This window comes from Lagopus muta, chromosome 7 (genome assembly GCF_023343835.1).
Source record: "Lagopus muta isolate bLagMut1 chromosome 7, bLagMut1 primary, whole genome shotgun sequence".
In the NCBI taxonomy this organism is placed as follows: Eukaryota; Metazoa; Chordata; class Aves; order Galliformes; family Phasianidae; genus Lagopus; species Lagopus muta.
In genome coordinates this window covers 42,040,184-42,068,044 of record NC_064439.1, presented here as the reverse complement: position 1 = coordinate 42,068,044, position 27,861 = coordinate 42,040,184, and the positions used below count along the sequence as shown (strand labels likewise).

The 27,861-nt window shown below is 44.5% G+C and overlaps 2 protein-coding genes across 2 annotated transcripts; both read right to left on the bottom strand.

Annotated features, from left to right (window-relative positions):
• Positions 1-62: 62 nt before the first annotated feature.
• SLC6A20 (solute carrier family 6 member 20) lies at positions 63-10,555 on the bottom strand. The gene is made up of 11 exons (XM_048951441.1): positions 10,362-10,555; positions 7,411-7,551; positions 6,746-6,837; positions 6,063-6,290; positions 5,514-5,624; positions 4,844-5,085; positions 4,445-4,607; positions 3,648-3,852; positions 1,852-2,011; positions 1,351-1,516; positions 63-703 (listed from the first exon to the last, which is right to left on the bottom strand). The coding sequence occupies exons 1-11, from the start codon at positions 10,480-10,482 to the stop codon at positions 554-556; spliced, it is 1,779 nt and encodes a 592-aa protein (XP_048807398.1). The 5' UTR covers positions 10,483-10,555; the 3' UTR covers positions 63-553.
• Positions 10,556-15,280: 4,725 nt separating this feature from the next.
• LZTFL1 (leucine zipper transcription factor like 1) lies at positions 15,281-23,903 on the bottom strand. Its single transcript, XM_048951443.1, has 10 exons — positions 23,804-23,903; positions 23,467-23,591; positions 22,513-22,707; positions 21,996-22,056; positions 21,106-21,174; positions 20,342-20,407; positions 20,129-20,206; positions 17,530-17,703; positions 16,959-17,062; positions 15,281-16,221 (listed from the first exon to the last, which is right to left on the bottom strand). Exons 1-10 carry the CDS (start codon positions 23,804-23,806, stop codon positions 16,203-16,205), a joined length of 894 nt encoding a protein of 297 aa, XP_048807400.1. The 5' UTR covers positions 23,807-23,903; the 3' UTR covers positions 15,281-16,202.
• Between the last annotated feature and the right edge of the window lie 3,958 nt (positions 23,904-27,861).

The following is a 27,861-nucleotide window of genomic DNA, read 5'->3' as shown; positions in this document are numbered from 1 at the left end:
TTAATTACAGGCACTTTGTTCAGTGCATCCCTAGCAAAATGTACAGCACAGGGCAGAACTGTGCACTGGAATTGGAAGTTTACTTCTTCTGGAGACAACGTCTGCAGCTTGGATATAAACTGTGTTGCTGAACATGGATATAATACACATGGTTAAGTGTTGGCTTTCTGAAGTGGTAGGGATGTGTGCCCATACTTCAGTGCAGGAACGTGCCTGCTTGGTTGCTCCTGTTTCCAGATAGGCAGTGCTACAGCAGAGAGGGGAAGAATCGCCTAATAGATGGCATTGGTTAATTCGTGCTAGCTAGAGCGTTTGTGAGCTGCTGTTTTGCTTCTCCCCCTCTTACAGAGGCCATATTAAAGCTTCATCTTGTTACAGGAGAGCTTGTTTTCTGAACCACTGAGGGACCTCCCAAGAGCACTTTTTGGTAAATATAGCACCAAGATACTCCAATCTCTAAGTAGCTGCTACAAGTAATGGTTGCTGCTGGCTTCCAGAAGTGCCCGGTCACTGGTGGTGCGGGTGAGGTCTTTCCCAATCCAGTTCTCTGTGTTCATGCGACAGTGGAGACTCTTTCCCTCTTCAGTCTCTTCCTTACGAAAGTTAGGAGTGCCCCCAGGGGTATGCACATGGTGGATGAGGCCACCAACAGCCCAATCACTGCCAGGGCATAGCTGGGGTAGTCCCTTGTCACCAGCTGCCCCTACAAGAGAGAGAAGCAGTGTTGGGTCTGGTTTGCTACATCCCAAATCAGTCTGGCCACGTGTTTATTTAAATGGGCCAGCAGAGAAGCAAAGGCACTGCTGCCTGAGGTGGAACTGCTCATGAGTATCCTCAGCACTCTTCTTTGTCCTACCTCACAGCCTTAAAACTGATAATGAGAACAGAGCTGCTGTAGCTGTTACGTGTGATTTTTGGCTTTGATTTGCTTCTCTTAATGAGGTGGCTCCATGTGGACATGTGCCTTCATTCTGCTCCTTGGCCTGTGGGCTCATGCTGACACTCGGTCAGCAGGGCAGGCCCTCTGCAGGCTCCAAAAGTTCCTAATTTGTTTCTGCATGCTAGGAACATTTCCACAGAAGGTTATGAGTCAATTGCTAACCCAGTAGTCATTCCTTTGGAATAAATATGCAGTTAAGCATTCTTCAAATATGTTTTGGCCATGAAGAAAAATGTTTATGCCAATCTTGAAAGCTTTTAGCTTGTGAAAGCCAGCAGCAGCTTTGTTCAAACTATCTTTTTTTATTATTTTTATATTTAATGTGTGTTTTTTAAGTTGATATTCTGGTCTTGAGGGAATTAATGGAAGTGTTTTTGTTTGTTTGTTTTAAAACAAAGCAATTGTGTTACCTGTGTGCTATCCCACGCTTGGTACTGAAGGGTTCCTGTCAGGATATAGTCCGTGAGGTAAAATATAAACAGGCTTATAATGAGCAAAGGGCTAGCAAAAGCCCACATTGTTTTCCAGTACCAGTTTAGCTTGCGTCCAATCATCGTGTGAAGATCTTTCTCAAATCTGTGTTTAAAAACAGAAACAAAAACACAAGACATTCCTGCGTAGGTTCAATCCACACCCTCATCTGTGTCACTTCAGAAGCACCTAAGGAAGAAAATGCAGGCAGAGGGAGTGGAGAGCATACTTGGCCAGGAGGGGTAATGAGCAAAGAACTGTTGCCTGAAAAACTGCTTCATGCGGATTAGAGAGTGAGGTTGGAATGAAGGGGCCCCATCACCTTGCTGGGCGCAGAACCTAGCAGAAAAAAAGCAGCCCCAGGTGGTGTTCATAGTGCTGGCCTGCAGCCATTCCACCTGGCTCAGGCCATGAGAAAAAAGGAGGTGTTGAGCTGTTACCTTCTTAGCCCGTAGATGTAGCACACAGCAATGGTTTCTACCAGCACGATGAGCAGCAGCGAGAGGGTGGCTGCGTAGTCATTGAATATGTCAAACCAGTAGTTCCCAGCCTCCATGGTGAATATGAGGCCGATGATGCAGTTGATGAAACACACAAAACCTGCGTGGATAAAACAGAGACCCTGCCCTCGTACCTGGAAATCAAACTGCGTGAGGGGGTATTTATCCTGGGTGTGCCTGCTGCTGACTGAATGACTTCCCATATATATCAGGCCTGTATTTCAGTACTTAACAACATGGCAGCACGCAAGGCATGAACACCATCCCTGGAGGTGTTTAAGATGAGGTTGCATGAGGCCCTGGGCAGCCTGGTCTAGTATCAGAGCTGGAGGTTGGTGGCCCTGCCTGTGACAGGGGGGCTGGAACTAGATCCTTGATGTCTCTTCCAACCCAAGCTGTTCTGTGATTCTTTGCTCTTGATACAGATCTCAAAGTGCCATGGGTTGCAAAAGAGAGGCGAGTTTTTGCCCTCTGACAAAGGTATGGCCCATGTGCGTGTTTGTAAATGCCCTGCTGTATCCTTTATTTGCCAATCTACTGCACAGTTGCAGCACACCCTCACCACTGAGTGAGGAAAACTGGGTGCTGTCATGGCCTTGGCAAGTCCCTTGTTCCTGCTGGGCTCTTCAGCTGTGAGCTACTGCAGCTCCTGGGCATGGTGTGTATTACTGAGCTACTCGCACTCATCCCTCCTCTCTGCCTGATGAAAACATGGATTTTAAATGCTTCCCCCCACACTCTTTTGTCTGTGTGGAGCACTCTGAATTCTGGTTGACAGTAACAGTGGTAGAACAGTTTTTAAAGTGGGATGGCTAAATGTGATGCTTGATTGGGAGCATCTACTGCTTTTGACTGCTGTTTCACATCTAGGGATGCTGGTGACGTATGCAAAACTGCTGAGCCACTTGCTACACATGTCCTGGCCTTCCTCCTGGCCCTTTGTGCAATGCAATCATGCAGTATGTGTGGGACAGCCAGCGAACCAGGCCTAGCCAACACGGGTTCACAAGAGGCAGGTCTTGCCTGACGCCAGCCTCATCTCCTTCTATGACTGGATGACCATTGGTTGAGGAAGAGCTGTGGATGTAATTTACCTAAATTTTAGTACAGGCTGTAACTGTCCTTCTCAGCATTCTCCTGCAGAAGCTGGCAGCCCAGCTGGATGCTGGTGAGTGGAGTTAAATCCAGCTGGTGACACAATGAGCAGTGTTCTCCAGTGGTCAGTATTGGGGCTGGACTGATTATCTGGATGAGGGGATTGAGTGCATCCTTAGTAAGTTTGTAGATGACACCAAGTTGGGAGGAAGTGTTGATTTCTCTGAGGGTAGAAAGGCCCTATAGAGGGGTCTGGACAGGATGGATCAATGGGCTGAAGCCAATTGCATGAGCTTCAGCAAGACCAAGTGCTTGGTCCTGCACTTGGATTCCAGTTGGATATTAGGAAAAGTCTATTCAGAGAGCAGTGAGCAGTGGCACAGGCTGCCCAGGGAGCTGGTTGTCACATCCCTGGAGGTGTTCAAGAACCATGTGGATGTGGCACTGAGGGACATGGTTAATGGGCATGGAGATGATGGGTTGACAGTTGGACTTGATGATCTTAGAGGTCTATTCCAACCTTAACAATTCTGTGATTCCACGCCTTTCTCTTCTCGAGGACAGAGGGATGCTGAGGGACACCATGCTATGCATGCCTGCTCTCCCTGTGTGGCCAAGGGTACCGCACTGCAGGCACTTACCAGAGATCACTTCCTTAGAGAAGCGTGAGGTGATGGCCTTGCTGTCAGTCAGGGGCGTAAGGATGGCGGCGATGTTGCCCAGCATGCTGCCAATGCCCAGCATTAGCAGCATGGCAAAGTAGAGCACAGAGTACAGCTGAGACACCTCCATGTTTTTGATGGCTTCTGAGTAGACAATGAATGCCAGCCCAGTTCCTTGGACAGCCTGCCAACAGGAAGGAGACAGTGACTGAGTTGGGGGCTTGGCTACCTATAAGCTTATGATAAGGAATAATTTCATTGGGGAGGGAAGTCAAATTCCTTGTAGTGCCTTTCAATTTGACGCTCCAGGGATGCAGAATGTGCCAAGCAAGGGGGGACTGAAGCCCAGACAAACTGCAAAGCGGCCCCTTTGGAAAGCTGCATGGAGGAAAAGGACCAGGAAGTGTTAGTGGACAGCTGGCTGCACATGAGCCAGCAGTGTACCTCTGAAAAAGAGGTCTCTCAGGGGAGACCTGATCACTCTCCACAGCTGCCTGAAAGGAGGCTGTGGTGAGGTGGGGATTGGCCTCTTCTCCCAGGTAACAGCAGTAGGATGAGAGGGAATGGCCTCAAGTTGCACCAAGGGAGGCTCAGGTTGGATATTACAAAACATTTCTTCTAAGTGAGGTGGTGCAGTCACCGTCCCTGGAGGTCTTCAAGAACCATGGGGATGTGCACTGAGGGATGTGGTCAGTGGACATGGTGGGGATGGGTTGGTGGTTGCACTAGGTGGTCTGAGAGGTCTTTTTCAGCCTTAATTATTCTGTGATTCTTACCGTGTCTAACTCAGCTTCTAAGCTGCAGTTTTTCAGCTGGGGCGACAACTGGGCATACTCCTGTGGGTGGGCAGCCATGAGGTAGTCCTTCATCTCACTAAGGTTGTCTGCTGTCAAGGAGCCTTCCTCCAGATCGAAAGTATTCATCAGCAGCAGGATCACCCTGTGGTGGATGGCATAGATTTAGTGCCAATTGCAGATGGAATGGAGCTACCAGGGCCAAGTGAGGGAAGGAGGTTGGGGAGTGCTGCCTGGGGACAGCCCAGTCCAAACAGCATCATCACCTTTACTAGAGCAGTCCTAATCTGGTGCTGCATGCTGTTGTTTGTTCACCTCCTCTTTAATTTGCAAGGAATGGCTTCTGGGGGCAAAGAAGTAAACAAAATACCCAGCTCTTACTTGTTTATGCAGCTTTCGTAGTTAAATGTCGCCTTGAAGCCATAGATGGAGAAAGTCACGATACTGGCGAATATGGACGTGGTGCTGTTGATGAAGGAGACGATGATGGCATGCCGCTCACAGTTGTTGCTCGGGTCATTGTAGCTGGCAAAGGCAATGAGGCTGCCAAAGCCCAGACCCAGTGAGAAGAAGATCTGTGTGGCGGCGCTGATCCACGTTTTGGGGTTGGACAGCTGCTCCAGCTGCAAAACCAGACAGGAGGATGGGGCTGTGAGGCTGCACACTGTACCGCCCCTTGGAGAGTGCAGGGACCGGGACAGCGACCTTGATGAGGTTACGCCCACACCCAGGAGTGAAGGGAACTGGCTTGGGTCCCTTTGCACACCCCTTTTAGCTCAGGGCCGTAGTTCTAGCAGGTTTACTGCACAGTTTGGAAGCAGTACACTGCAAGTGGCGTTAGAGGGCATCCTTCTCTGCAGGAAAGCAAAGAGGAGTGGGCGATGCGGTAGGGAAGCCACCAGCAGCTCACTGCTGGGGACTTTGAGACATCTCACCAGGGCTACCAATGGAAAAACTCTGAAGAAGAAAGGCAGCATTGCCACCTTTTGAAAACCTACACATTCAGTCACCAATAACATTTAGCTAAAAGTTCAGTGCTGTTTTTCCATACCTTTGGAGTAAACATGTATATCAACCCGTTGACAGCTCCGTGAAGTGTCAGTCCTCTGATGAGGTATATGATGAGAACACAGTATGGCAAGGAGGCTGTGACATAGACGACCTATGGGAAGGAAGGGGAACATCTCAGTAGTGCACATGAAGAACTGCTATTATTGTATTTGTTATCTGTACTGCCCTCTTTCTTGCACTGAGGCACCCCTTCCATTGCTATGCATTGTCAGTACATCTTTGCTATTTTATTGGGGTCATTTTTGCCCACAAACCCAGCTGCAGCAAGTTTCAGAGGTTACTCTTAGTTAGCAGTCTCTTGGACTTCTGTGCTTTTCTAATGCGATTTGTGGATTACAGCACTCAGCCCTGTTCTTAGTGAAGGCTCTTAGGACATTTCTTCCCTCCCCCTCCTCCTAACTTTTGCTGCAGATAAAAAGAAAGCAAAAGGACCAAGTAGACCTCTTTTTCTCTTTTTCTCTTGCCAAGCCTGAGGAATAGGTGTCTCCTGCCACCATCAGTACCACCAGGGGTGGTGCCTGCCCCTTACCTTGCCTGTGGACGCGGTGCCACGGAGGATGCAGAGGTAGACCACCAGCCAGGCCAGTGTCAGGCACAGTGCCTGCTCCCACTGCAGGTTCCCGCTGGTCTCAAGTGAGGGGGAGATGTTCAGGGTCTGCCGGTACCAGAAGTACTGGGTGGAAGATGTCTTCTCACACTCCTCCTCGTACCCCGTGCGGTTGCTGTTCAAGGGGCAGGTGGCCCATGGCAGTGGGTCCTGGAATGGAGAGAGGACAGCAGTGGAAACAGAAGTTAGGGAAGCTTTTCCCTTGGGGCTGCTCGTCCCCACGTTGTACCACCTGGCCCTGTGCTGACACCATCCCTTGGTAGCAAGGCCCCACTCTCTAAGGGCTGATCCTCTGCTCTGGAGATGGCCCTCTATCTCCCAGGGAAGACTGAGCCTCTCTGATCATCTTATCTAAAGCAAACCCCATCTCCTAGGGATGACTTTCTCCTCAGGGAGCAACCCTCTCCCCTGTGACCAACCTCTCTGACCATCTCTGCTGGAGCCAAGCATATCTCCTAGCTCTGAGCTTCTCCCAGAGGGGTGAACTCCTGCCCTGGAGCACATGACGTGGACTATCCCAGGGCCGAGCAATGTCCATCCAGTACCAGTGCAAAGCCCTTGGGGTCCTCCATGGGGCTAAGCCATACCACCAGGCACCCACTTACCTGGAAGGAGTGGAAGAGGTACCAGAAAGCCCAGGCATTAATCACGTTGTAGTACATGGAGAGGAAGAAGGAGACGACCACACTGGCAACGCCTGCAGATGGGAGAGAGTGTGCGGTCAGTGGCGAAGCCCAGAAGCCAGTCATGGCAAGATGGCCTCCTCCTGTCAGGGCTGGCCTGAACTGAGCTCTGTGCTTCAGTCACTCTGGAGAGTGAACAATCAATTTACTGTTACAACAAAACATGCATGTAAGCAAGCTCATTTGGGCCATGGGGGTGATATAATGTCTTAATAAAGTTGGAAGATCTGAGCTCTGATAAACACAAAGATGTAGTGTGGAAGCCAAAGCCCCATCCTGCTGCTCTGTGGGGCTGATGCTCAGCATGGGCAGCCTGGGGCTGAGTTTGGCTCTGATCTTCAGGCTGCCACCATTCTGGCAGCCTGCCCCAGGGCATTGGAGCTCAGGCCTCTGTGCCCGAGCAAGGTTCAGCACCAGTGCTAGGAAAGGGAGGAGGAAAATGCCCCCAGCCTGCTGGAAACCCATCTCCTGTCTGCTTTCATCTATGAAGGACAAATTATCTCTGTTCCTTAGGTACTTAAAAAAAAAAAAAAAAAAAAAAAAAAAAAAAAAAGCAACAAAACAAAAGATGGAAATAGAGGACATACCAACCCCACAGAGGTAGGGGCTTATTATTTTCCAGGCTCCGATGCTCCCCTTGCGCATGCGCTGCCCCACCGCCAGCTCCAGGTAGAGCAGCGGCATCCCCTCCACGATCAGCATGATGACGTATGGGATCAAAAAGCCACCTGCAAGGGAAAACAGGTGGTGTCCAGCATACCACCAGCCTGTAAATACCGCACTGCCCTCTCAGCATCCAAGTTGCCCTAGTGGTGGTGGCTGGCTGGCTCCTGTCCCAGCACCTCATTTGTTCAGGAGCACGACACAGCCTGAGGGGCATCTCTTGGGGTTTCAGCAGGTGTCCTGGCCAGGACCAGGAATTTTCCATGGGCATTTGGCAGGGCTGGGATTTCTGTTGTTCAACTGTGGGTCATCAACGGCTGGCGCAATGTGCAGAGCTGTTAACAGGTAACAACATGCCACGCTGACCTCTGAATGTGCTAAGACAAATGAAGGCAAGTAGAAGAGAGCTTTACATGCGGCATTCTGTGATAGGGAGCAAAGCAACAGCAATAACCACATAGAATGGAAATTTTAAGTAATGTATTGAAGCCTGGCAGGAAGGAGGGAAGAAGGTGAGGGGCAGGATGCCCATCAGCTTGAATTTCTGGTGGGAAGACAAAATCCTTCCCCTTCACTTCAAGAAAGAGCTGCTGACTGAGTCAAACCCTGGATTTCTTCCTGAAGCCTTTCCTGGTTCTCTTTTTACAGCGTGCCAAAAAATTTACGTAAATATCTCTTATGTAGGATTTAATCTGTGGCATTAACATTCTTCACGATGGGCTTGGTGCAGTGGCACAGAAGAATGGGCTCCGGCAGTGGCCGAGGCAAAGGACTGGAAGTAAACACTGAGCAATAATCCGGTTTATTCTCGGAATTAATGTCCTACCGCCCGGCTCTGTCTTTGCTAACAAGGCCTTTGTTAGCCTGTTAGGTAACTTCCTATGCCACAAGGGAGGCAATCGATCTGTTGGGCCGGACAGGGCAGGCCGTGCTCCCTGCAAAGAGGAGGCCAAGGGGCAGCTGCCAGCATCCCTGGGTGCCTGGCATACCCAGCGCTTGAATTCCTGCAGCACTGCTTTGTTTGGTGTGAGTCTTGTGGCCCCCTGGAAGGGCACTCAATGCTTCTAAGAGGGCAGTGAAAGTAATTAGGAGAAGCAAAGCCCGCTGTCAGGAGTTTTGGACAAACAATAAGGAGAACTGCTGCTCCCCTGGAAAATTTAATCAGGAGGACAGAACTAGTGGAGAAACTGCTCTTAGAAAAACATGCTTGTCAGAAAACACTTGATTTTATTTACTCTTTTTCTATGGTTGATCAATGTTCCAGTTTGGGTTACATGTCAAAGAATTTTTGCCATCTACTATACTATTGACATAAGGACAAACCACAGAACCTCCTCGTCAGTGTTTGAGTTCTGCTGTGTCAGGGTGTCTGCCAAGATGAGCTGTTGGAGCACTCATCACGTGCAGTTTAATTGCATACAGGCACCTGAGTGCTGTGCCGGAACTCAGTGTTGGACATGAAGCCTTTACTCTCCAAAAGCCTTGATAAGTATTCCCAGAATCCAGCCCTTCCATCTCTTCTGATCTCAGAAATCACAGAATCATAGAATAGCCTGGGTTGAAAAGGACCACAATGATCATCTAGTTTCAATGCCCCTGCTGTGTTCAGGGTCACCAACCAATGGTTAAAAAAGCTTCAGACACAGCAGCATTTTGCTTCTGCTGTAGTTTTGTCCATTGCATTACCTGAGGTTTTTTGACCCAATCCCTCAGGGCAGCTCTGATGTGGTCCTGGCACTGAGCTGGCTTCTCAACAGCCAGCATGAACCAAATTCCACCACCTCTGCATTTAAAAGCAAGCCATGAGTCAACGTTCATTGCACAAAATGAATAAGAAGAACTGAAACACCTGTGTGTTTCTTTCCTGAAAGGAACAGGTCAGAAGCAGACCAGCAGTAAATAAGGCAGATATTGATCATGTTGCTTAATGCATGTATAAGATGGGTCCAATGCTCTGTCAACGGATACAGCTTGGGAAATAATATAAAACTGGGATGGTTTATGAAAACAGACAGTTTCTGCACAGGTAGTTCTTCAGTAAATGCCAGTAAACCAGAGGTAGTTATACACTAAAAGAGATTGTTAGTGGTGCTTTTCAGTTAACGAATTAACTGACTTTCAATTTCTAAGGAACAACATCCATGGCTGCTATACGATTTGGATATCATCTTTCTCCTGTTTGGACCTGGGAGAGGGATGGACTTTCAAAGGTGGTGATTGGGCATTTTTGAGCCCATTTATTCCCTATTTTCAAAGTTTCCTGTGAGGCATTAGCACAGGAGCTCCTGCTGATTGAGGATTTTCATCCAAATTCAAGGCAGCTTTGCAGACAACTTATCACCTCCCGGAGTAAGGCTTGTATAAAGGACAACACATTAATGACAGCTCCTTGATATGTTACAGCAGATCCTTCAATCAACTCAGTGTGAACATCTTCCCACCTCTTACTTGATCCAGCTACTTCTCAGAGAAACTGTGAGGATCTGAGCTCATTTCTGGTGCCTTCAGAGTGGCTCGAGGGGGCAGGAAAGCAATACATAAACATCCTACGGACCTACAGTTCTCACTGTGCTTTTACAAAACATGGGGCTTCCCACTGTTCCACTGTACTTCTGAGGAGTGCTGTGTGGGAGCAGCGGTCAGGTGAATATCTTATGCTAAAGAACACATAAAACAAAGCAGACAAAGTCTGAGCCAGCTGTATGTTGTGCCCTTCTTGCACAGCACAAGGAACTTTCCTCCTGAAACACGCAGAAGAAAAACCTGACCTCCTGCTCTGCTCCGGACCCTGGTGGGGTCAGCAAGGACAAAACGCCTCTGGAGCTCATCATCACACTTCCAGAGGCAGAAAGTGAGAAATGCAAACTGCACTTACCTCCACCGTACATCTGACACAAATATGGGAACCTCCAGACATTCCCCAGCCCCACGGCATAAGAGATGCAGGCAAAAACAAACTGCAAGGGGTTGTCCCACAGCGGCCGGGCCTTCTCCATGTCCTGCAGGTGGGCAGCCGTCCTGTTGCTGCTGCCGGCCCACAGGTGCTCTGCCAGCCATGCGCCGCCTCCACGCCAGCCTGGCTGTGAGGGGAGGGCAAGGCAGAGGCATGCTTGCCAATTCCTATCAAGCTTTTTAATTACTAATCTTATTAACAGGCACATACTGAAGTAGGAATGCTGGTAAATAGATTATAGACACACACACAGCACTATAAAATTGATACTTGGGGTGAATAGCTGCCTGGGCTTTGACGGGCATTTCTGGGAAGGAGGCGAGCCCAGGGATTTTCATTGCTCACGTGCTGACTTGACAGTGGAAGGGAGCAACGGTTGGGCTGCAGCTTGGTTTGGGACAGTGAAAAAGGCTTCTCCACATGGCTGCCCTCTCTGGGTGTGATGTCTGTGTGCCCGGATCCACACGGGGAAGATGTTTCTGCACCATCAGGGCTGGTTGCAGTGGTTGTCAGAGTTGGCTGTTACTTAAAAAGTGCCCATTGTCCTCAGGAGGTCATTGGGCATCTGGAAGCAGCCCCAGATGTGTCCTTGTCACCCAGGCAGGTCTCCAGCCTTTAGTCCAGCACTTGGTTGAGCCACAGCCCAGGCTCTTCTCCCTTCACGCCCAAACCCCTCTGCTGCAGACGAATGTTTCCAAGGGGCTGTTAATTTAAAGCAGTTTTTTAAGCAGACAGAGAGAGGCCACTGGGAAAACGTGGCCCACTGTGGAGGCAGAAGGCCCAAGGAGGTCTCTGGGCTGCCAGAATGTGCACTGAAGTGCCAGGCCTGGAGGTGAACCCCGTGTGCTTGGGCTTCTGCCAAGGTACACTTTGAGCTCAAGCACTGCAGCAAAGGAAGCGACTAGCAGCATCTCCAGCAATAAAAATGGGCTGAACAAGTCCAAGGACTCAGCTTCCTTCTTCAGATGTCTAAAAATGTGTCTCCTTTCAGGGCAGGATTGGGCCCCTTTTAGATCCATTTTACAAGTAACACCCTCTTGGCTGCTGTCGGCCAACCACAAAAGGTGACCGTGAGAGATTTATGCATCTCACATGAATGAAAACAGTTTGCATGGTGTGCTTGAGTGCTGTTGGAAGTGGAGGTGGTCACTGGGTTAGTGTCTGGCTTTGCCAGGCCTTTCCACAGTACAGTTTGAGGGAGCTGATGCTTCTTGTGCAACGTCCCTGATGCTCCTGCCTTGCCTGCAGAAGTGCAAGGCGATGACCCACCCTGGAAATACATTACATGGTAACTCCAAATTCTGCTGAAAGGAAAAATCTGGGGAAAAATTAGGGCTGAAAGCCACTAAACTGAAGGACACACTGAGAAGTTCCAGATACAGTTAACTATTTCACACCATGCAAACTACTGTAAGTGATTGAAAACCAGAATGTCCCTCGCTGCCTGTGGTGTTTATTACAAATGATTCTTATAAATAACTTAGAGCATTTAATAACTAACTCACAGGAAGGGGAGCCTTAAAAATAGCACATTGCTAGCACTTGGGATGCTTTTGTGTGAATAGATTACTGCTACTGATGAGGACAATCAAGTTAAACATTTCTTTGGCTCTGCCCCTCCTCCCCATTACATTTCAAACTAGTTGACATGAAAGGCTGTGCAGGCAAAGAGGTGTGGTGCCCTTGACACAGCTCAGGCCAGATCAGAAAGTTCAGATGCAACGAAATGTATCATTGTGTCTCTCTTGAATGCCAGTATTATAAACAGAGCTCAATATCTTGCTGTAGGACTTTCCACATGCACCTCAGATAACCCAGATGCTATTTCTTATGCAATCAAAATGTTATCTTCTTTGCACTTCCTTTCTTTGGGTTGGGTGAGGTCTCTTGCTTTATCTAGAGGGAGAGAGGTCTCTGATAGATACACAAGAATTTTTTATTATTTAATTGCTGACGCTTGTTAAAAGAACAATTAACAATATCCCCTGTATCTAACAGATTCAAGAGTTGGGAGTCTGGAGGAGAGGTGAGAAAGGATAGGGGTTCATCTGCAGAGCAGTGCAGGGACTGGTGGGGCAACATGAAAACTGCCCCATGTAAACCGAATCACAGACTGATAAACAGAGAAGAGAACCCCACTTCTCATACAGTAAAATTAACCTTACTTGGTAAAGGCTTGCACCTGTTAATGCCAGTACAGTGAGAAGTACTTCTCCCAGCTCCTTAAAATGCAGACCAGAAGGGAGCCTGGTGTCCTAGTCATAGGAAACCATGATTCTAGACTGGGAGAGAAGATTTATTTCATTATATTGCTGAAAGAGACGGAAATCAGGGAAGGAGTAAAAAGAAGCAGCTAAAGAAGTCTGATATAGAACAGTTCCTAGATAATTCTACTACCTGGTGGTCTGCATTTTATTAAACTACACTCAACGTTTAGGACAATATCCCATAGATTTGAAAAAACTATCTCTTGTGGTGGGCTTTCCTTTGTCAGCAAGATGTGGGAGAGGGCCATGCCTGCTGTTCGGTGCCTGCCCTTCCTGGAGGCACTCCATTCTGAGTGGAGTACACTGCCTGCTGCACGTTAGAGGACTACCATGAGGAAGCACCAGAGGAGTCTCTACAGACAGGGTCTGGTACCAGATTTGGAAATTGGTGGCCCTGTCTGGGGCAAGATGTTAAACTTTGTGAACCTTGGGGTTCCTTCCAACCCAAGCCATTCTATAGCCTATCAAGCATGTACACAGCTAAGCTAGCAGCAGCTCCTACGTGTGGTAGCACATGCTCCAGTGTCTTTCTGCTTGGATATACTGTTCACAGTTACTACTCTAAGCTCCATGTTTCTTTTGGAGAGAGAAAGCATCCTGCTGGATTTCTAGATCTTTGAGAACCTGTATGCCACAATAACTGTGGGTTGGTTGTCTTTTGTGCAGTCAGAGATTACAGTTATTCCCCCAAGCAGTGATTAGGATGGCAGGATTGCAATTACTCCTCCAGTTCATCACTGCGTCTCTGCAGCACATCCCAAAAGCAAGGTATGTGGGAAACATACAACTTGCAGCTGTTCTGACATCAGCCTATTAAATGAAAGAGAAGCAGTTGCAGTTTAAGTGTTATGTACGAATATTCATTTTATGACATTAGGAAACCAGTATATTATCCAAAAGAGAGAAACAGATTAAGGACTACTTTACGAACAGTTAAAGAGCACTGGGCAATATTAGTGTCTCATTAGGAAGGTAGCATGCAGCACTGCTGGCTCATCTATTAGCGACCAACTGCTGCGCTCACATCACGCTTACAGCGCAGGGTTATTTGTTGGCTGTCACACTCAATACTAGCAAAACTGAGCTGCCTAGATTTTGTTCCCATAGAAAACATGCTTCAGTTTGGCAAGAAAGAAAACCCAACACAGACAAAAAAAAACCCACAAAAAATAAAAAACAAAAAAACCAGAACAGACCAAAACAACCAACCAAAAAAAACACAACCAAAAAACCAAAACCCCAACTGACTTGAAAGAGAGTTGATTCCTGCAGATCAGCCAGTTATGGAGAAATCCTCTTTTTAAACATTTCCTTCAGGCATACCTAGGGGATTAACAGCTGGACTGAAGGAAACAGAAAATGTGCACTTGAGCAGTACCATGAACTTCCAAGAATAAAGGCCAGCAAAAGCAGCATTAGAATTTACACTGTAGAAAAAGAAACAAAGTCTTAGAAATGTTAGATTATTGTTTATTATTTAGAATGTTCAGATTATTGTGCCTATCTCAGCAAAAAGGGAACTGCTGTTGTATAACGCTCAGGTATTTGGCAGGCAGACAGATAATACATTTTTATCAGGAGCTGCAAATGAAACCTTTCTCTTAACAACTGAGCAATCACACTAATCTCATATTCACTAAACTGGAAATCTGCAAGATAAGTTATCAAAGCTGGTGCTTCAATTCTGCACTGCACAATTCTCTGTATGATTTGCCTTTCTCATTGAGATAATAAGGTCTGTAGTCATGATAGCCTATGGCCAACTAATCTTACTGAGACCTATGTGTGTACTGCAGTTGAGAACATACATTCCTACTGAAGAGTTTTTAAGCAGATAAAGAAAGCATATCAGATATTCAATATTCTAGCAAAGTCAGCAGCAAAGGATGTACAAAAAAAAAAAAAAACAAAACAAAAAACCAAAACCCAAACACCAAAAACAGCATTCTTCCCTTTTGTTTTAGAAGTAGTAACTGATCTTGTTAAAATGAGTTTCATTGCAAAGGAAAATACAGTATTTGTCCACACAAGCATTGGCGTCAAAATAACTGCTCTGAGAAAACACAAGGCAGGAAGCTCTCTATTAAGAAAATAACATTTAATTACTGTACAAAATAATACCTTCCTGCATTTAACTGACCTTGTATGTCAGTGTATGCTGCAGACACAGAAGTCCATCCCACTCCTGGCTTTCTTAACCACTGTGGAAAAAGGGCAGCAAAAGAACTCGCATGGCAGATTTGCCTGTGGCATGACTACAAGAGCAATGTCAACAGCTCTACCCACTGAGAAGGAGTGAGGAAAAGGATCCATTTCAGCTCAAGCAGCTCCCGAGACAAGCACTGTAAACATCAGCTAATCTCTAACCCAAAGATTTCTTCCCAGCCCTGCTACTGGAACGCTTCTCTTGGAGCTGTTTCATGGGCTGTAGAATTTGGCATGGACCTCTAATTTCCACCTTTATATTACTAGCAAGGCTTTTACTGATCTGCTGCTATTTTCTACAAGTATTTAAGAGTATTTAAAAATATATTTAAAGCAACCCTATCCAAATAAAGCTCCTTAAAGATTGGATAATTTAAAACATAATGGTTTTATTTAGAGTAACATACAACATACATATGAACAGAAAAAAACAAGTACAATGCACTATAAAGAGGCTGTCAGCTAAATACAAGGTCTTCTGTGAAGGCTTGAGTAAACTGTTTTCCAGTGAGGTTACAATAAGAAAGGAGGCGAAAACATCTACAATAACTTATTTCTTAAGAAAGCTGTTCTATAAGCCACTTCCTCATGCTTTTTCAGATTGTCACTTTAACATCAAAAGTAATGAAGAAAATCAGAATCTGTATCCTAATGTGAACATTTGTTTCAAATAAAGTGAAAAAGCATAGCTCCAATTAGTGTTGTTTTTGGGGTTTTTTTCCCCCCTTAAAGAGTTCACTGCTTCTCCTGTGAAGCATATTTCTCTCACTACCTAATGAATAGCCTCTAGCAAAATGTTACTGGTCACATTTTGCAGAGAGATCGGACACTCAGTGTGAACTTATGCTATAGAATCAGCATGTTTCTTTCTTCTTCCCTCCTACTTTTTACTGCTACCAACACAGTTTTCACAAACGATGCCACTTCATGGCTACATGAACCATACTCCATAAAACCACTGCAGTTTTCACCTCAGAGACACCACTAAAAACCTAATATTTTTTTCCCCCCTTTTCTTAACAAAAATAAATTCCTTTCTTTGTAAAGAATCGCCTCAGATCTTCAATAAGATGCTGCTTGTTATTTCTCAAGGAATGTTGATGATTAACTTAAAACATGACTACAGAAACTAAGAGTAATAAACTATGGGTTTATAAGGAAGGGTAGAAGTTTCAGCATCCTTTTAGTATTAATAGAAAGTTATTTTAAGCACTAGAAGCAAATTGTACATTATTTTAAACAAAATTTGATTAAAAATAACACCGCTCTTCCTATGTCAGCTTTTGGTAGCTCAGTCTTCTGGCTCATATCTGAGGATAAAAAAATAAAATAAAATCAAAACAGAGTAGAAAATAGCTGAGAGACACTTTGTCTCTAATGAAAATATGAAACCTAAGTAATGAATTGCTCCCACTAGTGGTGCAGCCCTGTCAAGATTCAACAAGTGCCTAAGGGCACAGACAGTACAATATTATAGTATATACTTTCCAGAGTACTTTCTGCTTTTAAAATTGGCCAGTTTACCAAATAGTAGCTTGAAAGCATGAATAAGACTCTACTCACAAATCCCAGTATACAAACAGAAGTTTAGAAGTTCCACCTCTGTCCTCCTACAGAACACATCTAAGGCATCCATGTTGCCAGTGCTCACTTGCCATTTGCAGAAGGATAATTTCCTACCTGATACAAGGCCAGCACATATCCTTATTTACTCAGTATGAGCCTAACCTTGCTTACATACTGTACCAATTATCATTCCCATAAAGAAATGTAGAAGAAATAAGACACTGCCAAAGTAACTGGTACATTTCCCACCTGTACCTCTGTGTTGCTGCTGTGGTTAGCTACCACTCACTAATGTCATGCAGGCACAACTCAATCCCATACACCTAACATCTAGCTATAAAGGACTGGCTTTTCAAAAACCAGGGAACAGCCTACTACAAAGTTTCCCTTGGATTTCTAGTCTGGTTTTAGAGAGTTTTGTATTTATAAAAGCATATAAAGGAGCAGAATGTGGATCTTGTTCAGACTGAACAGCACTTACTTGGAAAGCCTTCTTCGTAGATCCTTTATCAGCTCGTTCTTCTTAGTAAGAATTTCCTTCATGTTGCGGTAGGCAGCTGTTTGCTGAAACTTCTTCTCTAACTCCTACATAACAGTACCAACATATTACTTACACGTTGTGAAAACCAGGCTAATACATTTTCTAAAATATGAGCTTTTCCTGCTCAAGTTTCAAAACAGCAGTTCTATTCCTTATCCAAACGTAGATGAAACCAGCTGGTAGATTTAAAGGACATCAGTGGGAAGGACAAACACAAGTCTCATTTTCTATGGAAATCACACAAATCTTCTGAAGACTGGGAACACTGTTCTAAGTTAAAAGTTTCTATGCAAACACATGCACAATTTTTAAATGTTATTTCATTAAAATCATGATGTTCACTCTGGTTTTGCTGTTCTACACATAACGTGTTTCCAATGAAGTAACAAAAATGCGTAGTAAACAATGAAAATTAAGTAACAAACGTGACCCAATAAATTCTGTGTTCTTGTTCACTTATTAATCAGGCAAGAAGTGAGTAAGGAGCTTTACATTACAATCAAATGCCAACCTTCTCAGCTGTGGATAGCTGATCCTGAACCTTAAGCAAGTCATGTTTTGTTGTCACCAAATTCTCTTCCAGGAACTTTTGGTTTGCAGTAGAATCACTCAAAGTCTTCTCAAACTGACATTTCAAAGCTGCCACTTTATTCTCCAGTTCAACGATATCCTTGTTTACATCAGTCTTCAAAAGAAGAAATATTTAAAGTACGTTAAATGAAAAAGAATATTTGAAGTGTCAGATGCAAAACTCCACAGAAATGGGTACACCTTAATTTTTATGACTTACGTTTGCCCTGTTCCTCTAAAGCACAAACTAAAAGTGCTCCAGTGAGAAAGTCATTTAACAAAGGAAGTTAACTAACAAAGTTGGTTAAAGCACTGGGTAATTTTTAACACAAACAACAACAACTTGTAAATAAATGCATTTTTAAGACAGCTGAAATGGCTCCTCTGCCCAGCTGAGGTTTCAAGATCTTGTGTTTCCCTTCTTTAGATGTGAGGTGAAACCACATGATGAAACATACTACATGAAGGGAAGGATGAAAGTGTTAAGGACCATGTTAGCAGTCAGGTACTGATACTGCACTGTTCAAGAGGAATCTTCACATCCTTATGACATGAAACAACCCAAACTCTTCTGGCAATCAGTCCCAGGTAACAAAACATACTTGTGTAACTGTTCTGTGGATTCCATTTGAAAAAATCACTCTCAGGTACAAAAGGTAAACTTCATACTCTCAAAAATACAGTGACTCAGGATGAGGCTCAACTACCAGAACCTTAAAAAGAACAGAAATCTAGAACTAAGGAAGCTCTGCTCCTTTGTAGTCAGTGTAAGACACCAACTGATAATGGTACCTGCACAGAAAAAAGTGAATTTTGGAACTGAGTTCAAAACTGTGATGCTGAAAAGCACCACACTTTATTTTGGGTCAGAATGATCCCCATCTCTTCTGAACTGTACCACTGAAATCAGACAATGATGCAAAAAAAATTCTATGTCCTTGTGCTAACCTGATCCACCAGAATCATTGCTCCCCTCGTGTGGAACACACCTGGCCTGTGGAACCTTATTAAACTATTAAAAACCAGAAGAAAAGTCTGCTGAACTAAAACAAGCTGTGACTCGGCAGTCATTTGTTTGTCTACAGAAGCTGAGAACTGCTCCTTAACGTGCATCTGGGTTCATATGATTGTATTGTCACCCATCTCATAAAGACATGAGAAGAAACCGGACAAAACGTAGCATTTTCTCCAAATAACTAATACACTCATTAATTAAATTAAGCTCTATACATTAGCACTGTATTTCCTAGCTAGTTTCAACTACATACACACACAGCAATACAGAGTGAAAGCTGGAGAAGAAAGTGACAGATGAAGAGAGAGTAAGTTTGAACATGAATGCTGCAGGTACTTGGCTGCCCTGACATTCAGGCAAATTCAGATTTAACCAGAAAAGTAGGAAGAGATTTGCTTCCAATCTTTTAAAACAACAAGCACCAATGTCCAGGATTTAATAAAATCCTGCAATAGTAAACCTTTAATAATGTAAGGCGTAAGAAAACAGATAACAAAAACATTTGCCCTGATGGATATACCAAGTTCCCTATTAAACAGTATTATTGAATACAGATTTTGAAAGTTATTAGATATAACTGAAAAGTACTAAGAAAAATAAGTACATACCATAAACCAGTGAGTAAGCAAAATAAAAAGAAATGAAGATTAAAATGAGAAAAATCAAAGTGGAAATGTTTTATGACACTGAATTTCAAGTCTGTCAATACAGCTGGAATTCAAGAAGGCTCTCAAAAGGCTGGGATTAAAGTGTTCTAATTTTGTTAAAAGTTTGCACTGAAATGCTTTAGATTTAAGAAACAACTATAAATTGACACACTGTAGAAAATTCTAAGTATCAAAATAAGGGTACAGACAAAAATACCAATGTGACATGAAAGGATTTATGTGCCAACTTACATGAGTGTTAATTTTTAGGCCTTTTTCTGCAGCAAATAATCACTATGCCTGAATCAACATTTATAGAAAAGGCTAACAGCTTCAAGTAGTAGAAAGATGATCAACCTCTGTCATCTGACCCATGCTCACTGATGTCTGTAGCAAAACTTCAGGAATATGGGATCAGGACACATCTGTAAGCATTTGGGTTTATAAAGTCTGAACTGAGATGAAGCAAGTCCATGTTGATATTGATATTGTTGATTGATTGATATGTTTGAAAGCATTAGTGTTTTACTGTTGCCATAAAAAAGATTAAGTGGGAAGGAACACAAAAATGTATTTGTATCTGTTAGTACAGGCATTGCTCTTGAGAGTATCAACTCTGGAATGCTACTTTGTGACAGTACCTGGAATCATACTTTGGTAAGAATGTAGCATGGTCTATTGGACACAAAACCTATGTCATAAAATAAACCAGCAGACTGCATTATCTGCTGACTGACAGAGCAGCACGAGTGTGACAATGCTTGCAGGAACACGACAATACTAATCTGAAGTTTTGTACCTGCTAGAAAAGAAACATACCAACGTGGGCAATAGTGTAAAACAGCAGTGATTGGGGTACAAATCCTAGTTATATTTACCTTTTGATCTCCCTGGATCATCTGCAGATCCTTCAGGGACTTCTCTAGTTTGGATTTTTCATCTAGTGCAGCTGTAGCCTGTAACACACGGAAAATGTAACGCCTCATATGTATTTTAATTGAAAATATGAAAATAATAGCCATGGAATTCTTATTTAGATTTTTTAATAATATGTAACCAGCAGTAAGCATCCAAGCTTACAGGAAATTTACCTGTGTTTCTATTGTCTTAAGTCTGGTCTTCAATTTTTCATTTTCTTCTTGGAGACAAGCAACTGTCTTTGGGTAAATAAAAAAGAAAGAGTTTACAGACTCGTGCTATTTTGAATTTTCCGAGTACTTCCAGTAAGAAAATGTGTTTCATGGCTTATGAAAACAATCACACTTGTAAATGCTTTTAAAAATACCCTTGCTGATAAGGACTACTGATTTCTTCCTAAAGCCTATCCTGCAAATCATTGTTTCCTGTCTCTGTCAGCAAGAAATGTGAGTCTCCAGTTCTGCTGTAACCTGTAAGAACCTGTAAGTCCTCTCACTTAAAATTAGTCCTTATTTTACTGAATTGGGAACGGTGCAGTCACTCTCCTGCGAGTATCAAGATTCCCAGTAAACCAAACTGCACATTTGGACGTGCAGTTCTCATTGCTGCTTATCACTTGTATTTTCAATCAATAGGCAGGTAAATATTTTGCAGCTCCTTGCAGCCTTTCAATACCTAAAGGGAGCCTACAAACAGGAGGGGAGCCAACTCTACCAACAAGGGCAGATAACAGCAGGACAAGGGGAAATGGTTGTAAGTTGAGGGAGGGGAGATTTAGGTTGCATGTCAGGGGGAAGTCCTTGACAATGAGATGGTGAGGTGCTGGAACAGGCTGCTCAGAGAGGTTGTGGATGCCCCGTCCATCCCTGGAGGTGTTCAAGGCCAGGTTGGATGGGCCCTGGGCAGCCAGTCTCTGAATCAAGAGACAAATTCTTACCTTGTTTAGCAGCTCTGACCCTCCTTCATTTATGGGAGCCAGTTTTGGTTTAATGAGCTCTGCATTGGGCTAAAGAAATAACAGAGGTTAAACCATTAAATTATACAGAAGGAAGAGAACTATTCATTTAGTCTGTAAAATAACTATTAACAGTCCATTCAATTTTCTTTTACAAACCAAATGAACCATCTTTTATTTCAGTTTCATTTTTAGTGGTACCTTGGCTCTTAAATTACATATTCAGCTAAAGCTCAACAACAATACTGTATATAGTCAGAAAGGGTGTGCAAACCTGAATTTACAAAAGGCTACTGATCCATAACCACCAAAGGACAGAGTTCAGAAGAGAGAAAAAAATTTTTATTGATTGTAAGTAAAAAAAAATATATATATATATTTTCAGATGTCAAAATAATCTTAATTACTATTTTAAGTATTCAAATATATATTAACTGAATATACACTTAAGCTACAAAACAAATACACTACATTGCTAATCATACAAGATAAGCTAGAGTCACACCTGTACTGCAGGGTTAGGGTGAAGGTCTCCCAGGCTGGGACAAAGCCCAGCACACTTACCTGTCCCAGTTTCACCCCAGCCTGCAGGGGAAGGGAACCCAGGAGCAGAGGCTCCAACACATCCCTGGTCTGACTGACTCTGGGATCAGGATTATGAGGCATGCCAGAGGGCAAAGAATCTGCAGTCTGGAAACAGCTGAGACAACTTGGTGTGAGGCTTGGTGCTGAACTGTAAAATGCTATTTGAAGACTTCTAAGATTACTTTGAACATCTTTTTTTGCTATTTTAAGCGTGAGGAAGAAGTACTAAATAACTGTTTCAAACAGCTGTCATGACTCCATATTATTATATTTTAAAATAGAACTACCTTCTTGTTTGAAGATGTGAATTCCGACTTTTCAAACTCTGCAACCTGTTCCAACAGTTCTCTTGAAAACAAAAGCAAAGGGAGGCATTTATTTAATAAATGAACCAAGCTACGAAACACATTTTACCAGGCTAATGCTTTTTGTTGCACATAAGATCCTTGTGAGAAGTACAGAAATCCCATGCAGGTACAGTAAGTGCAATAGATAACGTCATCCAATGGTATGGAAAATGCACCAAAACTGTAAGATATACACAAGTACTTTTTAGTTAACTCCTACCACCTGCTGTCAACTGATTAACAAGTACAAACATAACCAATAAAAGCATCTACCTGACAAATTTGAAAGTTTCATGTATCCCCCCCCAGGTTATTGATAGAAGTCTTGACACTAATTTGTCATTGATATAAGAGAAAAAGCATAGGTTTCTATGGTTAGGAAAAGCATGCAGATAATCAATATTTGGAAGGCCTTTTTGTTATTGGAAGACATTCTATATGGCCAAATATACATTACCGATTCTCCAATTCAGAGATGTCTGTCTGTAACTTAAGGTACCATTTCTCAGCCTGTGAAAAGAGCTGGCGCAGAAGTAAAACATTGGTGTACGTTGTATTTATGAGCTCGGACTCCACTTCACTGTGTACAATGGTCTGCAGCCCATCCAGCATGTCTGCCACCTCATCAACTGTGAAGGTCTCCTCAACAAGCCTGAATGGAGAAGTCAAGGTGAGTCACCTCTGACAAAGATAAAGATTTTGCACTGTTATGAGACCTCACCACATTAGATATTACTTGTATGTAACGCAGCAGCCTCCTGAAGATGTCCACTGTCAGCAGTTATTAATGAGATTAGTAGCTAGTTGTTGTCTTTACATTTTCTGTCGGTAACACTAAAATCATGAATATTATTTCCTTACAGAAATGCACACAGAAGAAGAAAGGTATAAGGAAGTGTCACACAACCTGTGTTAACTTCTAAGAATTCGCATAACTAAGTTTTAAAAAGATTTGATTTTTAACATTTGGAAAAAAATCACTGAGTGATTTTTCATAGATCCACAGTATGGCCAGGGTTGGAAGGGACCTCATAAAGCTCCAACCCTCCTGCTGCAGACAGGGCCACCGACCTCCCCATTTAATACTAGACCAGGCTGCCCAGGGCCCCATCCAACCTGGCCTTGAACACCTCCAGGGACGGGGCATCCAAACCTCTCTGGGCAGCTGTTCCAGCACCTCACCACTCTCATAGTCAAGAACTTCCCCCTGACATCCAACCTAAATCTTCCCTCCCTCAACTTAAAACCATTAAAGCAATTAAACCATTAAAGCATTCCTTCATCAATAAGAACATACAAATGTAAGGTAAGGAAAGCCATCCCCTACATCATTTCAACCTGTGGTTATTTCCATTAGAGCTGGTTGTGTTTAGGCTCCATCGTACCACACAACACAGACTCCCAGAGGTACCTGCTGTCCTTAAGGTCCTGGAAGCACGAATCCACTGTTTTGAGACACAGGCCACGCTTGAAACGAGCAAAGCGCATATAGTTGATGGCTTCGTTCTGGTGGTGCTCGTTAAGGCCCAGCTCCGCCTGCGGACAAGGATGGGAGCATACAGAGAGCACTCACTGAAAGAAGCAGAAAGGGCCGTACAGGTCTGCAGCTGGACAACGTGTCCTTCAGGGCTGGAAACGGAGCACGGAGCTCGAGAGCGAAGGGAACGCGGGGAAATAAAGCAAGCTCCGCAGTCAGCCGACCAGCCAGAGCTCCGCGCCCCGCGGCAGCGCCACAGCCCGGCACTCACCATGGCGACGCGGCAGCCCAGGCGGCGGTTGAGGCGGTTATGACTACAGGCCGGCCGTTGCCATGGGGAACGCAGCCTCGTGAGCGCCCTCGCCGCTCTCCTATTGGCTGCGGCCTGCATACGTCACGAGCGCCGGCCGCCCCGCCGGCCCTATCCCCTGCCCGTCACCCTGTGCGCATGCGCGCTGATCGCCGCGCAGCCCAGGTGGCGCTGCCGATGAGCGTCTTAATTTTTTTGGTTTTGTTTTTTTCAGTCTTCCTTCTTTCTTCAGGGGATGCTTTTAATCTCAGTTTAATCTCAGTTACAGCGCATGGCTAAGGAAAACAAGGCCATCGGGCTGTGGTTAGGAAGGTTGACCTCTTACCAGCAGGCTGACCTGTCACCCGAATGTTGATCCGATTCCTCTCCTTCCCACAGCCGATACGCTTTGCAGAGCACCACTGCAAATCTTTCTTGTCCTCCACCTCTCTCCTGGCTTGCTGTGCTGTATGCCACATCACCTCCTTGTCCGAAAACCCTGGAAACAGAAATCACGGCATGGGGGTAGAGGTGTGCAAAATGGGTGGGAAGTTATGATTAAAAAAGATTAAGCAGACATGAGTTTGTAAGCTTTCTAATTGGTAAACCAGTTTTAAGAGCCCTGTTTGGCACTGAGATTTTTGCACCGTGTTACAGTGTGACATGCTGCAAATTTCATGCCATTTGGTGTACTCTTCTCTGGGTAAAAAACTGGCTGGGTGGCTGAGCACAGGGAGTGATGGTGAATGGAGTTAAATCCACTTGGTGTCCAGTCACAAGTGGTGTTCCCCATGGATCTGTGTTGGGGATGACCCCATTTAATATCTATATTGATAATCTCGGCAAGGGGACCAACCCTCAGTAAATTTTCATGTGACACCAAACTGAGAGGAAGTGTTGGTCTTGAGGGTGGGAAGGCCCTTCAGGGGTTTCTGGCCAGGATGGTTCGATGGACAGAGGCAGTTGTGCGGGCTTCAACAAGGTCAAGTGCTGGGTCCTGAACTTTGGCCACTGCAACCCCATACAGGGCTGCAGGCTTGGGGCAGAGCGGCTGGAAAGCTGGGGAAAAAAAGGAGCTGGGGATGTTGGTGAACAGCTAGCTGAAAGTGTGCCAGCAGAGTGCACAAGGGGCCAAGAAGGCCTATGGCATCCTGGCTTGTATCAGAAATAGTGTGGCCATCAGGAGCAGGGAGATGATCGTCCCTCTGTGCTCAGCACTGGTGAGGCTACACCTCAAGTGCTGTGCTCAGTTTTGGGCCCTCACTACAAGAAGGACATCAAGACCCTGGAGTGTGACCAGAGAAGGACAATGAAGCTGTGAGGGATCTGGAACACGAGTCTTATGGGGAGCAGCTGAGGGAGCTGGGATTGTTCAGTCTGGAGGAGCCTCAAGTGGAGGCTCAGGGGAGACCTGATTGCTCTCTACAGCTGCATGAAAGGAGGAGTGGTGGGGTGGGGGTTGGCCTCTGCTCCCAGGTAACAATGATGGGATGAGAGGAAATGGCCTCATGTTGCACCAGGGAGGGTTCAGGTTGGGTATGAGGAAGAATTTCTTCTCAGGACGAGCAGTGATGCAGTGGCACAGGCTGCCCAGGGAGGTGGTGCAGTCACCGTCCCTGGAGGTGTTGAAGGACCGTGTGGATGTGGCACTGAGGGACGTGGGCATGGTGGGGTGGGTTGGTGGTGGTCTTAGTGGTCTTGTCCAACCTTAATGATTCTGTGATTCTAAGTTGCCAAAGTAATCCTGCTGAAACATAGTACCTCTGATTCTCTACCTAGCAATCTCATACCACTCTGGCATGACAAATGTTGAGATCTAGTGATCTACTGGAGTCTCTTCTTGTCGAAGCCACAGTGAATAATTGCCACAAAAGTAGTAACCCTTAAAGATGTATTAATAGCTCTATTATGAAAGAACCCAAAACTGTCAGGGAACTTTGTAATGTTGTGTTGGACAGATGCACACATGATGGTTAGTGCTTACTAAAACTGAAACCTGGACACTCCTAAAAGTTTTGCTTTACTTGCTTTCCATAAAACAAACACAAAACCAAAGCAGCAAACAGAAATCATGTTGATGATCATCATTAAAACCAGATGGAAGATATACCGATGAAATAAACGTTGTTTTCCCAGAAATGGTAATACTTGGGAATAAAGAATTTAAACCTTGAAATAATCAGTCTTACTCATATCTAGAATTTGCATATCACTTTTAGTGGGATTTATTTATAGGTCATCATTTATTAACATGGCTTTTTTTCCTGTATCTTTGTACAGTAGATTTAAAAACTGTGAGTTCTACAATTCTTTTTGTAAAGCTGGTAAAAATTAGATGTTATGTAGCCTAGTGCATCTGTTTATAACATGCCTATTACCAGGACGTGTTTGTTCTTCTAAAATGCACCAGTTTCATCTTTGTTTTTCAGTTACTACAACAATTTCATCTTCAAAATACACTGTAATAGTGAATACATTAGTGCACTGATGCACCTGCACTTTTGATCTGTTTTAGTTTTGCAGTCAAGGAATGAAGATGCCTACAGATGAACTGCATGTCCAGGACTACATAAAGTAATGCCAAGGGAGCTTCTGGTCCCTCATGATGTTAATTAATACGTTCAGATGTCAGTGGGGAATTGCAACTCGTGTTTAGATCTGTCAGTTGCCTACTGGGCCAACTTGAACAAATTGCCGTGCTTCAGTTTTCTCTCCATAAAATACAGATGACTCTGTTCCAGGACTTTGCAGAGGTGGTGTTTGGAAACTTACTGAATTTTTTAAAATGCTTTGAGATTCCTTTGTCGGAAGCACCTTGTATGAGCATCTTATGGCTCATCAGTATTAAGTGCTACTACCATCAAGATTTCTGCACTTGAGCAGGACTTGGCAGCTCTGCACCAAGCCTGCAAGTTCCGTCTGGGCAGTTGAGGAGGAGCTAATGGAGCAAGAACAGAATACTGACTTCTGCAATGTGCCCAAAGCCTGGGAGGAACAGAGCCATCCAACCAGCAAAGAGGTTGCAGTTGAAATGATACAACTTCTCTCTAGCACGGTGAGCGTGGTGCTTGTTTTCTGAGAGACTTTTCTGTGGAAACTGCTTCACAACTGTCTGTGCTGTACCAGGCAGACAGTGATGGCACGGGATGCCAAATTCAATTCCACTCCCAGATGGAAACATTCAGTAAGACTCCACATATGTATCCAAAACATATGTTGACAAAAAATGGCAACAAGTGTACATCCAGCATCCTAAGGAGAGTTCATAGCTTGGTCCAGTCTTACCTGGCTCTTCTGTTTTCCTCCAATCTGCTGTCTCAATTTTGCACGGTGAAGGGTATTTATGGATACCCCCACATAGATGCACCTGGGAAGCCACACTGTGGTCTCCCAAGTTCCTGGGGACCCAAGAAGCAAAAGCCTGCTTCTTTAGCTCACTGTGGTGCCTTTGAAGATACTGCTGGGGGAGAACATTTTGGGAAGGTTTCTACGTTGTCAAGCAAAATGCTCATTTTATATGCTGGGTGTCTGCTGGATGGTGTGAATTTAGGAAATGGCACTTCATCTGTAAATGGGGCTCTTCCTTCCTCTCCCCACCTCTCTCCTACAACAGAGGGAGTTTCACAAGCTTTGTATCTCATAACCACACTTAATGGCTTGTGGCTTAATGAGCAGGTGAAGGATGCAGTTGAATCTGTGATGAATTGCAAAATGAGCTGGCCCTACAGCCAATGCAGCCACAGATGTAACTTCACTTTCAGTATTGCTCACTCCTTTTATCTGGGAGTTCACAATTGCTTTTTTCAGTGGGTAAAAAGGGTGATGACCTTTCATAAAAAGTTACACTACAAATAGGAAGGTAATAGATTATTTATGGAGCTCTGGGTTACAGCATCTGGCTCCCTGAAAAAGAATGAGTGGAGCTGGGAACAAGCAGCCAATTGTTGGAGAAGTGTGGGCTGATGCAACCACATACCTGCACCTAGAGATCCAGCTGACATGAAGATAGAATCATAGGATGGTTTGGATTGGAAGGGTTA